Genomic DNA, 12,322 nt, shown 5'->3' with positions numbered 1-12,322 from the left:
CCCATCAACACATTCCCAACGCTTATCACGTCTCTAAATATCTTTTCCCAGTCCATTTGGAACCAAACCATGCTGAGATCTAAATATCATGTTTCGCTGACGCAGGACAATAGCAATAATCTGTGGATAGTACAAAAGGGCGGCAACAAAAAGACTAGTAGATTTCCTTCTTCCTAACACTAGGACAGCAGTGATTATATTAGTAAACATGAGTATAGAAGTTATACAGGAGGAGCGGAATGGATGTATTGGAAAGGATCAGGTTGTTCAATTGGAGTGGAACTTACAACCTCTAGAAGAGGATCCAGAAATATGCGTAGAAGAAGCATCGCTTCCGTCGCAGCAGCCCACGCTTAAAATGAAGTTGTCTGATATTCTTCATGGGCATTGGAGACATCACTATCAGAATGAAAGGGTTAAGGTTACCAATATTTTGTTTCAGATTGGTATAATTAGGGTTGTTGTTAATTTTATTCAGAATTTTCTTATCAAGATTTTGCAGATGGGGCCGCTTCCACAACATGTGTCATTTATTATGGATGGGAATAGACGGTACGCCAAGTCGTTGAATCTTCCTCTTAAGCGGGGGCATGAAGCAGGCAGTCTAACATTGTTCAGGACGTTACACATATGTAAGAAGGTGGGTATTGATGTGGTAAGCGCGTACGCGTTCTCTATTGAGAATTTCAATAGGCCCAAGGAGGAGATTGACACATTGACTGACATGTTGAGTAGGCGGTTGCAAGATTTAGCAAATAGGGCGAACAACCTAAAGGATCGATTGTATGGAGCTAAATTGCTAGTTGTTGGTGACAGAGCATTATTAGCCGATGAACTAAATGACAAGATCAGTTATGTTGAGGCAATGACCAAACATAACACGGCATTTAACATTTACATATGTTTACCATACACGACGCGAAACGATATCTACCACTCCATGCACGATTTGGTCAGGCTTTGTCAGAATGGAGTCTTGAGTACTGAGGAAATTACTGTAGAACAATTGACTAATGCAATGTACTTGGGTTCAAGTTCTAATAAAGCTGATATTTTGGTTCGGACTAGTGGGCATACCCGACTCTCCGACTACATGTTGTGGCAGACACATGAAAACTCTGTAATTGAGTTTTCCAAATGCATGTGGCCCGATTTTACTTTCAGGAGTTTCTATTTAATATTATTAAAATGGAGCTTCTTTACAACATTGCAAAGGGCAAGAAAGAGGGAGAAGTTAAGGACTCGCGTAGGATCATTTGCAACTACTTTGCTTAGACAGCGGAAAAGGGTCCCAGTCAGGCTTGATAAACTTCCTCCTCCTCCAAAAGCTGTATCTGTAACTGACAGATAAAACTAAAAAACAAGATAATATATTAAAACATCATAGTCCCTCGTCAGACTGCCTTGGCTCATATAATCAATCTGTCGATCGATTGTTTGATTACAAATTTAATATCAATTCCACTCTCTTTCGTCAAAAAGATCTCACAAATCATATATCCTATCTCTGACCGTGAAAATCACCAGCAAACAACAAAACATTCTTAGAATAAGCTCTGCTTTTCATTTCTAGATAATTAGCTCTGTAATTACACGTTTTTCTTCTTTTATCGTCCGTTCCACTTCCCTGGCCTCTTCGATCTTTCGCCCATACATGTTATACATCGCAACGTCTGCAATCAACACAACAATACCAGCAAACAAGCATAATAGCACCCTCACATGCAAGTCGAGAACGACCGAAGTACCTGAAACGTACCACACGCCATACGTCACACCAAAAACTGTAAGCAGAATATTAAAAACCGCCGCAATCTGCTCCTTAATCTGCTTGTTGATCTGCAGAAGGCTGTCCCGCCCCTTATTATAGTCTTCCTCATCCTTCCCAATAAGCCTCCAATACTCCCGTTCTTGTTCCAACACCCTCAACTCCTCCAATTGCCTCCGAAACTCCTCTGTGTACCTGCCGCCCTTCTTCCGACGTGGCTCAACTCGAAACCGTAGCCCCTGCATGCACTCCCCCCCACTGAAATCATCCCTTGCTGTAAAATACTGCCTATTCAGCCTTTCCAAGCTCTGGAACGATATCCAACCTTGCTGCAAAGCTAAAGAAGCATCCAAATCCCCTCCGCCGTCCTTATTGCTCAATATCTCTAGTTGACCGCGAAGTCGCTCGTTTAATACCAGTCCAAACATCTTCTACGCTCATACCATCTGCCACCCTCTTCGAACTGATCCCTCTATATGTACTGAACCTTCTTCTTGCTTTAGTGTTCGCACCTATCAGCTTTGTGTAACTATTAAGTTTATGACAGGTTGAACACTCCGTTCTACGGCATACCCTATATGGGACCAGAAGGGTGGCAAATTTGTTTGAAATGAACGACACCAGCTACATCCTAGGAGAACAAAAGCTCAGAAAGTAGGAGTAAGCGCACCAGGAGAGTTCAGCGACTGATATAGACACTGTGATTAACGATGAGGGAGCTGAACCACAGGTCAGTGTTGTCGAATAGGGCTAGCTTCATAATATCGCAGACTGTTTATGACAGAAGAGCATTAGATAATGTAGCGGACCTACCATTGATTAACTCGTTGAACCACTTGACGTTTCTGACGTCTAGCTCGGCTAAGGTAAGGGAGACTATGTCAGAGGATGGGGCTTTGGAGCGGTTAGTGTCGATTTTGCATGATTGTTATTTAACTTTACATGATTTGTGTTTTGGACTGCATGTTGGGTTTCGTATGGGGACGGTGGATTCAATTACGAGGCAGCGGAAGATGGCGATGGTTGCGTGGAAGTGGACGCTAGCGTTTCAGTGTTTGGTTCTTACGGGCACTAGGGGTACGCAAGAGATTAGGAAGCAGGTTGCTCATAGTGGGGTTATTCCTATAATAACAACGGTCTTGGACAACTACATGATATATCACAAGAACTTTGATTTCTTCAAGGATGAGCCTATTGACTTTGACTTCAAGTCTATTGCAAATGGGGATATTTTCCAGCTACAACCTGAGGAGATGGAAAGCTTCTTTAATAAAATGGACAAGTCACATCCAAACCTGCGCCTTTGTATAAATATGGAGCGGTTCAAGGTTTTAGTTGGTGATGATATTCCTAGTCTAGTTGATGATCCTGCACATATGATTATGCACAACTGTGTACCTCCCATTACGAGATTGGATACGGACTTTCAATCGCTATGGGAGGGCACTTTGGGGATTACAGGTGAAGAGCACCCGTTATCTGATGTTGTCTTATCCATCCCCAGAGAGTTTTTCTTGGGGCGAGTCATTCCGAAACTTGATGACATCACTTGGTCAGTTCAGCTATTGGCCTTTTTGACAAAGTGTACAGCAACTAAGCCGTACTTACAAAAAGTCTCATTGGTAGATTCCATCTCATTCCGGCCTATATTAGAGCGTGCGAAAGAACGGTTCACGCTGTTAAGCAATTCTCTTCCTCCTTTGGATTTCACGAATTTGTCTCTGATTGATGAGGATGAGCATATCAAGGTCAAACAAAAACTGCCTATCATTATAGATCCACTCCTCATGGAGATAAATGCTGTATGTGAGGAAGATAATAAAAAATTTCAAACCAAGAGGTCTCCAAACTTCTCTATGTTGGGCCTGGCAGATTTTACCAAACTTAAAAAGGCTAACACAACGGATGTATGGCGTGCTTTTCGAATGTACGATGAAGCTCAGATGAAAAAAAGATTCAATTATAAATGGGATTATGATAAAATATCTAAGGAATTGGATGAAGAAACTTGGAATAAGATTATTAATAGGGAAACTTTGAATTTATTTGCATTAGTGGAAAGGTATACGGTAAAGGTTGAGAATGATGCCAACATAACTTATTGGAGTTCGGTAGTCATGAGAAACTCTTGTCGTAAGCAAGAAGCTACAGGTGTGAGACAATGCGCCAACTTTTTCTGTGGGAAGTGGGAAGATCACCCTAAACAGTTCCCCAAGTGTCGTCGTTGTAAGCGAACTAAATACTGTAGTTGTGAGTGCCAACTACAGTCATGGGCTTATCATCGTTACTGGTGTCACGACGTTGGGTCAGTATTTACAGGCACATCATCTACTGCAAACACCACAGGTACACATACGCCAAATGCTGCCGGTCAGTCAGCTGGTACCACGACCACAACAACTACTGCAGCTACAGAAGTGGATCAATCTATATTGATGACTGCGCGGGGTAACGTAGTAGATCCCCAAGGGATCGCCAATCAATCGGCAGGAGAGTTTGTGGACACATCAGAGAATCCTCCAATAGGAGGTTCATAAATAATGATGGAAAGAGACCTTTTAAAATATTATGAAACATTTACAAAAAGAAAACTAATTTACTCTATTAACTTGTTTCATTTCGTTTTTCATCATTTAGATTTTATTTTAATCGTTTTTTTATTCTAAACGTTTTTACAAGATGCTGGGTAGGAATAGAAATTAGTGTTACTTGTTCACATTTCAAGCTTCTTTGAGTTCTGGGATTTATTTAAAAGATTCTATATGTTTTGACTGATCTTTGTGTAGTTTTCTTTTTCATCAGATAATCTAAGAAGTTCATAGTGAAACTATTATTCTCAATTGGTAAGATTCGTTTCATATTTTATTTGTTTCCACCAACATAAACTTTCCTATACTTCTCTACTGTCATTGTTATATATATATATAATTGTAATCATTTTTATTGATGTCAGTTTAAAGAACTAGAAGTTGTCTTTTCCCATCAAAATAATGTTGAAAAAGTTCCCTTCAAAAATCGGATCATTTTTCATATTTCTTGAATCATACTACATTTTATACACAAATATATATTATCGAAGTTTACGGAGAAAGAACACCGTTACGCAACTACCAGTGTTTTGGGGGCTAGGTTGATAGTTTGTGCAGAATTCCTCTCATTTGTCTAATGCTGCAAGTTAATTATCGGGTATAGCCTGTATTGTTGAGACCACATTGTTTTCATCACTAGTATAATGTTCATTAAAAATAATAAAGCCTCACCTGTTCCGAACATTCTAAGATGTCTAATCAATAGTTCACAGTTTTCTATTGAGAGGAACAAATATGGAGCAAATATGTCTTCATTCACTTCACCGAAGCCTACACCTCCGACTGCGATTCCATTAATGGAGATTCTTTTGAATATCCCATCGCTGTTTCCCATGCCCCTTAAAGAATCATGGAAAGATTATAAAATCTTTCATGATGACGTTGATAAATTCCAAACAGGTTTATTATCTACACTTCCATTTTTCCCTTCTGCTGCTGATGGCAAGATTGGTGAAATTATCAGGACTCCGGTAGACGAAGAAGGAAATTACATTAATGAATTTTGCATAAGGCCTAATAGCCCTCCAGTTAACCCGAAGGACTCTAAGATGCACCATTTAATCTTTGTGCATGGGTATGGTGCAGGTTTAGGTTTCTTTCTGAAAAACTTTGAGAATATAAAGCTGTTGAACAATTCGTGGACAATTCACGCTATAGACTTTCCAGGATATGGGTTTTCTTCGAGACCCAAGTTCCCTTTCAGTATAAATAAAAATACGGCATCCGAAGTTGAGAATTGGTTCCATGATAGGTTTGAAATATGGCTTCAAAAACGGGGTTTATTGGAGGACCAAGAAAGAAATTTGGTTCTGGCACATTCCTTGGGTGCTTATTTGATTGCGCTCTATGCACAGTCCCGCCCAAAGCATCTGAAAAAATTGATAATGTGTTCACCTGCTGGAATCTGTCCATCTAATAAGGTTATAAAGCAACCTCCTTGGTGGTTTGTGAAACTTTGGGATCGTAATCTTTCACCCTTTTCGTTGGTGCGAAATAGTGGTATTTTCGGATCGAAGCTCACCAGTGGTTGGTCGTTCCGTCGTTTTAAACAATTTTTGAATGAGGGTACTATGGGTGAGTCCCAGTTTCAAGCATTACACAGGTACGCTTACGCAATATTTAATAAGCCTGGATCTGGAGAATACTTATTAAGTTTTGTATTGAAATGCGGTGGTGATCCCAGAAGTCCACTACTATCAAGGCTTTTTAATTCTCAAGCGGCAGATTCTTTTAAGGCTCAATGTGACTGGTTATGGATGTACGGTGATCAGGATTGGATGGATTGCAAAGGTGGTGAACAGGCGTCTGATTTCATCGTTCGGCACATAGGAAAGGAATCAAATGTTCATGTGATTCCACAATCTGGCCATCACCTATACTTGGACAATTATTCAGTCTTTAATGAATTACTTCAAGCTGAGATGGCAAAGATGTCAGGCTTGCACACCACACAGCCTTAGTGGACTAACCCCCTCCCCAACAAGCCTCTTGCTTTCACCACCAAGTACTGCGAGCAGCTGGGGAAGCACAATACACCTAAAAAACAACGTCTTCTCTAGATAAATCATGTGTAAAAAATACATCCATATACATACTTATCCTATCTTCCATACATAAGCATTGCGTAATTTTGACAAAAAACAAGACTGATAATCCTCATTCAGCATCCGGGCACTGAGGGAGGAATTGGACACGCTCCTATATGGTTTGCACCTAGTAATTTTTCAACTATTACAATTGAAAGGAGTCAATCAAGCAAAAGAAAAAACTACAAATCCGTGTGGACAAAGAAACAAGGCTTGGTAGTCTTAGGTAAAACTCAAATATTAGTGATATTTTTTTTTCAATTTAAATAAGTTTTCCATTCATAATAAACGAATGGGCAAATGATCATCCCATGTTCATAACGATATGGCAAACCAATTGGCTGAAACAAAATAAAATAATGTAATAAAGGGCAATAGTAATAGTGATAAAAGAAAGTGGGAATTATTTTCAGGAGATTAAATAATAATTAATCTGTGCAATAACTGACCTGCGGATGTCATCCACCGTGTCTGCCAGTGGTAAAGTGCTAGCTTTCCATAAACAAAAAAAACATCACGGCAAAATATACAAAATACCAGCATGACCAACTAACCATACATGCAATTTAACTGTTCGGAGGGATTAACGAGAGCAGGCTCCACATCAAGTTATCATATATATTCAGCCATTGGTATAGTCGCATTTGCATTTCTTGCCAGTAAAAAACAAGTAGGGAAAAAATCTGTTACTTTTGAGGAGTTCTTTTAAATATATAATAAAAAACTAGGTATAAATTCCCCCCATCTTTATTTAATAAACATGACAGGATTTTTCTTCTTTCCCTTCTCTCTCTCTTCACTAGGACGGAAAGCAGAGAGACGATGGGGAGGCAGTGGGGCGTACTTTAACCGTTGTTAGCATATAATTCGTCGACTTGGTCCTTCACTAATGCCAAAATCTTCCTTCTTTGCAACTTTTGAGCAGCTGTAAGTAGGCCATTTTGTGGGGTCCACTCTTCGTCAACAAAGATGAAACCCAGGATCATCTCTATACCGGCCAAGCCCTGTGACTTGGCAGTCTTGTGCATATCTTGCAATATGGCGTTCTTTAGCTTTTTGTTCCCGTAAACATTTCTGAGTTCAGCTTCATCTTCGATCAGGTTCATTTTGATAGCAAGTTTAGTAACTTCTGGGACAGCTGGAACGACGATCGCCACTGGCTTAACCATATGTTGATCAGCGTAGATACAGATATTTCCCACATATCTGTTGGATCTGTATACACTTTCCAACTTTTCCAAGGCAATATACTCACCGTTTAGAGTCTTGACCAAATTCTTTTTACGGTCTATCAAGCGCAACTGACCCTTTTCAGTCCATTCGCCGATATCACCTGTTTTAAACCAGCCATCTTCTAAGACAGCCTTTGTCTCCTCTTCGTTATCATAATATTCTTTCAACACAGGCCCGCCTTTAATCCAAACCTCACCTTGGTTATTTTTGGCAAAGTATCCGAGTTCTTCTACGTCTACTAACTTCATGGTGATAGAACCAGTTATGTCACCAACAGTCCCGATTTTAAAGTGTTCGGGAGGCATGATAGCCGCGTTAGCAACGGTCTCAGTCAAACCATAACCGAGCAACATAGGGCAAATTAGGTTGGAAATAAAAATCTGCGTGTCTTTAGATATAGAAGAACCACCATTCAAGATGTAACGCAATTTACCCCCGGTAGCTTCCCTGACCTTTTTAAAGAATAGATCACCCAAAAAATCTCCACCGGGGATGTGCATCTTATTCAAATGCAACTTGGTACGGTATGCCATCCAAAACACCTTCTGTTTAATTTTCGGCTGTTTAGCAACCTGGGTTAAAATCCCCTTGCGGACACTCTCCCAAACAGCAGCTATGCCGACCATAATGGTAGGTTTCAATTCCTTCATGTCGCCCTGACAATTACGCACGGAATTGTCGGTTAGCGTCTTGACAGTACCGTAGCCCAGCAAGGCTCCCCAGTAGAACGTGAGCAACTCAACCGCCAACTCTAGGATATGCGCCAAGGGTAAAAACGCAATGACGGTATCGTTATGGCCAATCAAAGAACGAGAAATATTGATACCAACACCACCGACCCCTGCAACAATATTAGCATGTGTCATGGTGACACCCTTAGGAGTTCCCGTGGACCCGGATGTGTACATCACACACGAGATACTCTCCTTAGTAGGGCGACATATATCAATAGCCGACTTGTACTCTATACCAAGGGTGATGACCTCGTCCATACTATAAATCACAATGTCCGGTCTCAGCTCCTTCAACTTCTTCACCGCTTCAGCTGCCTCAGAATACAGCTTACCATTATGCCTCTTATCGTTAGGATCAATCTTCTCCGAATGGATAATACACTTCACATTTTCCAACTTCTGAACAGGATTAATCAGCTTGCCCAACAAAATATTGTCCGTGAAAATAGCCTTGGAATTGGTCTGTGCAATCGAATGGATCAAACCACTCTCACCAAGCGTATCGTATGCCGTAACAACAGGAATAGCCTGCGACTGCGCAGCCAAAAACGTCTTCATCCACTTATGCGAAGTCCCTGCAAAAATATGCAACTTTTCCTCGCCACCTGGCTTCAACCCAACCTTAACCAACCCACGTCCGTAATCGTGCATCAACGCCATCAACTCCTCATACGTATTATAACTGTATCCACTCATCTCGTAATACAACCATGTCTTCTCCACCTCCGTCTCCTTACCATCAACAACCTTGGTAACCGTCTTGGTCTCTTCATGCACCTCCAAAACATCCCGCCACCCAATCGCTCTGCGCTTGCCGCCCCGCTCAAAACACTCCAAAGCGAACTCATACACAGTAGAACATCTGAGACCTAGCGGCCTATCGACAACCCCATCCGCGCATTTCGCATTCCTACGAGGCGCCGTCTCATGAGGCCCTGCTGCCTCTCCAACAATAACCGAACACTGCTTCATAGCCCTACTAGATTACTACCGCTATTATTATTACTATTATTACCGCTTCCTTTTCGGTCTCTCCCCCAATAATTCCCCCTTTTTAAACCTAAAGTGTATCAATTATACCAAATAACCTGAAAATCAACGACAACCAAAGGAAAGAAAGGGCAACGAATTCGCTTAAACAGAAAAGAAAACACTCGCTTTTTCCGTCTTCTTCCCACTCAATCCAACTTTATGACTATGATATCCAACTCAAAATCCTCAAAAGATTCCTCTTCGATATATGTCTCTTCCCCAGTGTGGTCGTGCCGCTGTATCTCCTCTCTCTCGCGTATGGGAGCGGTTGGAAAACGGCTTTCTTTTAAAAAATTTTTCCCAGTCTTTATATTTTCTCTCTTTTTCTGTTCTGGTTAGAAGAGAGATTTTAGCTTGGATTGTCTGCTTGCCGTTATACAAACCAACGTCTTCCTCTACCTCTTCTTCCTTCAATATATATATATATATATATATATATATTTTCTCCTGAACAGACCGCCCGTGACCTCTTCAACCTGCTGTTGTCTGGTCGTCTTGTCTCTGGCTTCTTATTCTTCGAGTTAAACGTCTTTCTATGAAGTAAGAAAATCGCTGTTTGTCACTACCGCTCCGTATACTCTGCCGCAAACTAAATACCGAGATGCCTGTCTTGGGGATATTCAACCTTGCCGAAATAGCAGATGTATTACCTGGCAGGCTAATTCGATGTGGAAAATAAAATAGACCGCTGCAAGAATTGAACTGTGTAATATTCTTGTCGGTGCGCTAGCGTGAAACTCTTTACCTTGGTTTGGTGATATCAGTATAACAAAACAACAAAAAAAATCAAAAATTAAAATTAAAAAATAACAAATAGGCAGTAATTATGAAAAAGAATACGTTATAACAACACCAGCTGTAGCGTACTGGGTTCCGTCTTGTTTCGCTTTTCCTTTCACTGTGGTGCGGGGGAGGGGAGGGCGGAACGATGTCCATCACGACACATTCTGGTGGAACCTAGGGTCTCTATATGTATGGTGGCGGGGATGGCATAATTCTCGGGGTCGCTCTCCACACGATTGGGGGAAGAAGTGGGGATACTTAGAACTTATTTATTTTTGTACAATATGAGGAGCGTCCATTGTTGCCTGCTTGCCTCAGTGCTTGCTGCTACTCCAGCGCAGTGTCGACCTGGTTATTTCACTACTATCTACTGGAGCTCTCGAGTCAATTAAGACCACCATTGCTGTGTCGCTGCGCTCAGCGCGCAGCGACACAGCAATGGCCCGCAGCAATGGCCCGCAGCAATGGCGCCGGGCAGCCAGGTTTAAAGGACTGAGGGTCGGTGAGCCTGCCGCGCAAATCATGGTTCCCAGATTGGCAATTCCCCTCTCAGGTGGTTGGTGTGATAGGCTCGTTGGCCAAGCGAGGTTTCAGAAGGTCACCACTCATAGCTTGCTGGGTACGGGTCTCCGAGAGAGCAAAAATGTCGCTCGCCGTTTGTTGTGGTAAGGACCCTTTTCGCAAAGGAAAACCTACGTTTTGTTGGGTCCAGCAAAATCGGAGCGGCGGGAGGAACCGGAAGTCGGGAATTTTTGTTGGATTTTTGGGTGGGGCGCGGCGCTGGCGGCTGGGGGGCCGGCACAGGGCCGGCGGAGTTACTGCGACGGAGAAGCTGCGACGGCAGCAGCAGCAGCAGCCGCTGTCGCGGGCGGCAGCGGCGCCGCCGCGGATCTCGCCACCGCGGCGTCCTCGGTGGCGCCCTGGCGGGCAAGACGGTCGGCGGCTTCGTTGCCCGGCTCGCCCACGTGACCACGAACCCATTCTATGGCAAACGCACCGCGGTTCGCGAACCGCGGTGCGTTTGCCAGGTAGAAGAGCTTGACTCGGATGTAGATCTGAACCAGAGGCACGGCAAGATCGGCGTTGGGGATTTTGGCCATCTGATCTAGGGTTTTGAACGTGGTGTACCTGCATGTTAGCAGGTACACCACGTATTCGGAGTCCGTGAACAGCTTGTAGTTGTATCGTGGGGCATGGGGTGGCGCCGCGGTCAGGTTGTTCCATATGACTTGCAGTGCGCGAAAGGCGGCCTTAATCTCTGCGCGGTTGTTTGTATACGGGGGTTCTGTACAAGGCTCGCTGAGGTGGAGTGCTGGTTCGTTGGCGAAGTACACGCCAATGCCGGCAATGCAGTCTGCGGTACCGTTACCTAGGGCACAGCCGTCGCAGTATACAACGGATTCGTCGGAGTGGAGGGTTTGTTGTGGTGCGTCCGGGAGTTTGTGCTGGGCGGTAAACTCGGCGGGTGTAGTGCCGATGAGTTGGTAGTCATGCGGGCATGTACCCGTAGCGAAGTTGTGTGCGTCGACGCGGGTGGCGAATTTTTTGAAGGAGAGTCCCCGTTGGCGATGGACGTAGTTCTTGCAGTCTTTCCAGGTTTCGAATACCTTGCTTTCGAGCGTTGGGTTGGTGCTTTTAACCCCGTAGAATGTGGCGGTGAGCTTGGTGGTGGTGGCGGCGGCGGCGGTGCGGATACCAGTTCGGACGAAATTTTTGGCTTGTTCTTCGGTGGAAAAAACGCCCCATTTGGCGCCCTTTACGCCATCAACCTGGGCTTTACATGCTGAGAAGTTGCTGTAGACGCCCGGGATGGTGCCATTGTAGACTCCGTAGAATTTGGTGGTTGCTGAGCGCCAGCTTTTGGCGCACATGTTGGAGATGGAGATGGAATTCAGCTTGGATTGGTTCTTTTTTCAGTGCGTGTGTCTCTTTGGTGGAGAGTTTTTCCAGTGGTTTGTTTGTCAGGGGCGTTTTTGATTTTTCGGGATCGAGATTGATGTTTTGAAAATGCGATCGGTGGGGCATAACTTCCGTGCACCGCGTATAAAACACAGACGATATACTACTATGTATGCGTATTATACATATATATGTATA

At 43.2% G+C, this 12,322-nt stretch overlaps 6 protein-coding genes across 6 annotated transcripts; 3 read left to right on the top strand and 3 right to left on the bottom strand.

The window, feature by feature from the left end:
* Nucleotides 1–208: 208 nt before the first annotated feature.
* On the top strand, nt 209–1,351 carry SRT1 (ditrans,polycis-polyprenyl diphosphate synthase; the record flags this gene model as incomplete). The annotated part of the gene is made up of 1 exon (XM_003644963.1): nt 209–1,351. One exon carries the CDS (start codon nt 209–211, stop codon nt 1,349–1,351), a length of 1,143 nt encoding a protein of 380 aa, XP_003645011.1.
* Nucleotides 1,352–1,569: 218 nt separating this feature from the next.
* On the bottom strand, nt 1,570–2,196 carry VPH2 (Vph2p; the record flags this gene model as incomplete). Its single annotated transcript, XM_003644962.1, has 1 exon — nt 1,570–2,196. The coding sequence occupies one exon, from the start codon at nt 2,194–2,196 to the stop codon at nt 1,570–1,572; it is 627 nt and encodes a 208-aa protein (XP_003645010.1).
* Nucleotides 2,197–2,478: 282 nt separating this feature from the next.
* Nucleotides 2,479–4,305, top strand: MUB1 (MYND-type zinc finger protein MUB1; the record flags this gene model as incomplete). Its single annotated transcript, XM_003644961.1, has 1 exon — nt 2,479–4,305. One exon carries the CDS (start codon nt 2,479–2,481, stop codon nt 4,303–4,305), a length of 1,827 nt encoding a protein of 608 aa, XP_003645009.1.
* A 695-nt stretch (nt 4,306–5,000) lies between these two features.
* Nucleotides 5,001–6,317, top strand: Ecym_2465 (uncharacterized protein; the record flags this gene model as incomplete). The annotated part of the gene is made up of 1 exon (XM_003644960.1): nt 5,001–6,317. One exon carries the CDS (start codon nt 5,001–5,003, stop codon nt 6,315–6,317), a length of 1,317 nt encoding a protein of 438 aa, XP_003645008.1.
* Nucleotides 6,318–7,288: 971 nt separating this feature from the next.
* On the bottom strand, nt 7,289–9,382 carry Ecym_2464 (uncharacterized protein; the record flags this gene model as incomplete). Its single annotated transcript, XM_003644959.1, has 1 exon — nt 7,289–9,382. One exon carries the CDS (start codon nt 9,380–9,382, stop codon nt 7,289–7,291), a length of 2,094 nt encoding a protein of 697 aa, XP_003645007.1.
* Nucleotides 9,383–11,040: 1,658 nt separating this feature from the next.
* Nucleotides 11,041–12,096, bottom strand: RNH1 (RNA-DNA hybrid ribonuclease; the record flags this gene model as incomplete). The annotated part of the gene is made up of 1 exon (XM_003644958.1): nt 11,041–12,096. The coding sequence occupies one exon, from the start codon at nt 12,094–12,096 to the stop codon at nt 11,041–11,043; it is 1,056 nt and encodes a 351-aa protein (XP_003645006.1).
* Nucleotides 12,097–12,322: the final 226 nt, after the last annotated feature.

This window comes from Eremothecium cymbalariae, chromosome 2 (assembly GCF_000235365.1).
Source record: "Eremothecium cymbalariae DBVPG#7215 chromosome 2, complete sequence".
In the NCBI taxonomy this organism is placed as follows: domain Eukaryota; kingdom Fungi; phylum Ascomycota; class Saccharomycetes; order Saccharomycetales; family Saccharomycetaceae; genus Eremothecium; species Eremothecium cymbalariae.
This window is presented reverse-complemented; position numbering and strand designations above follow the sequence as displayed.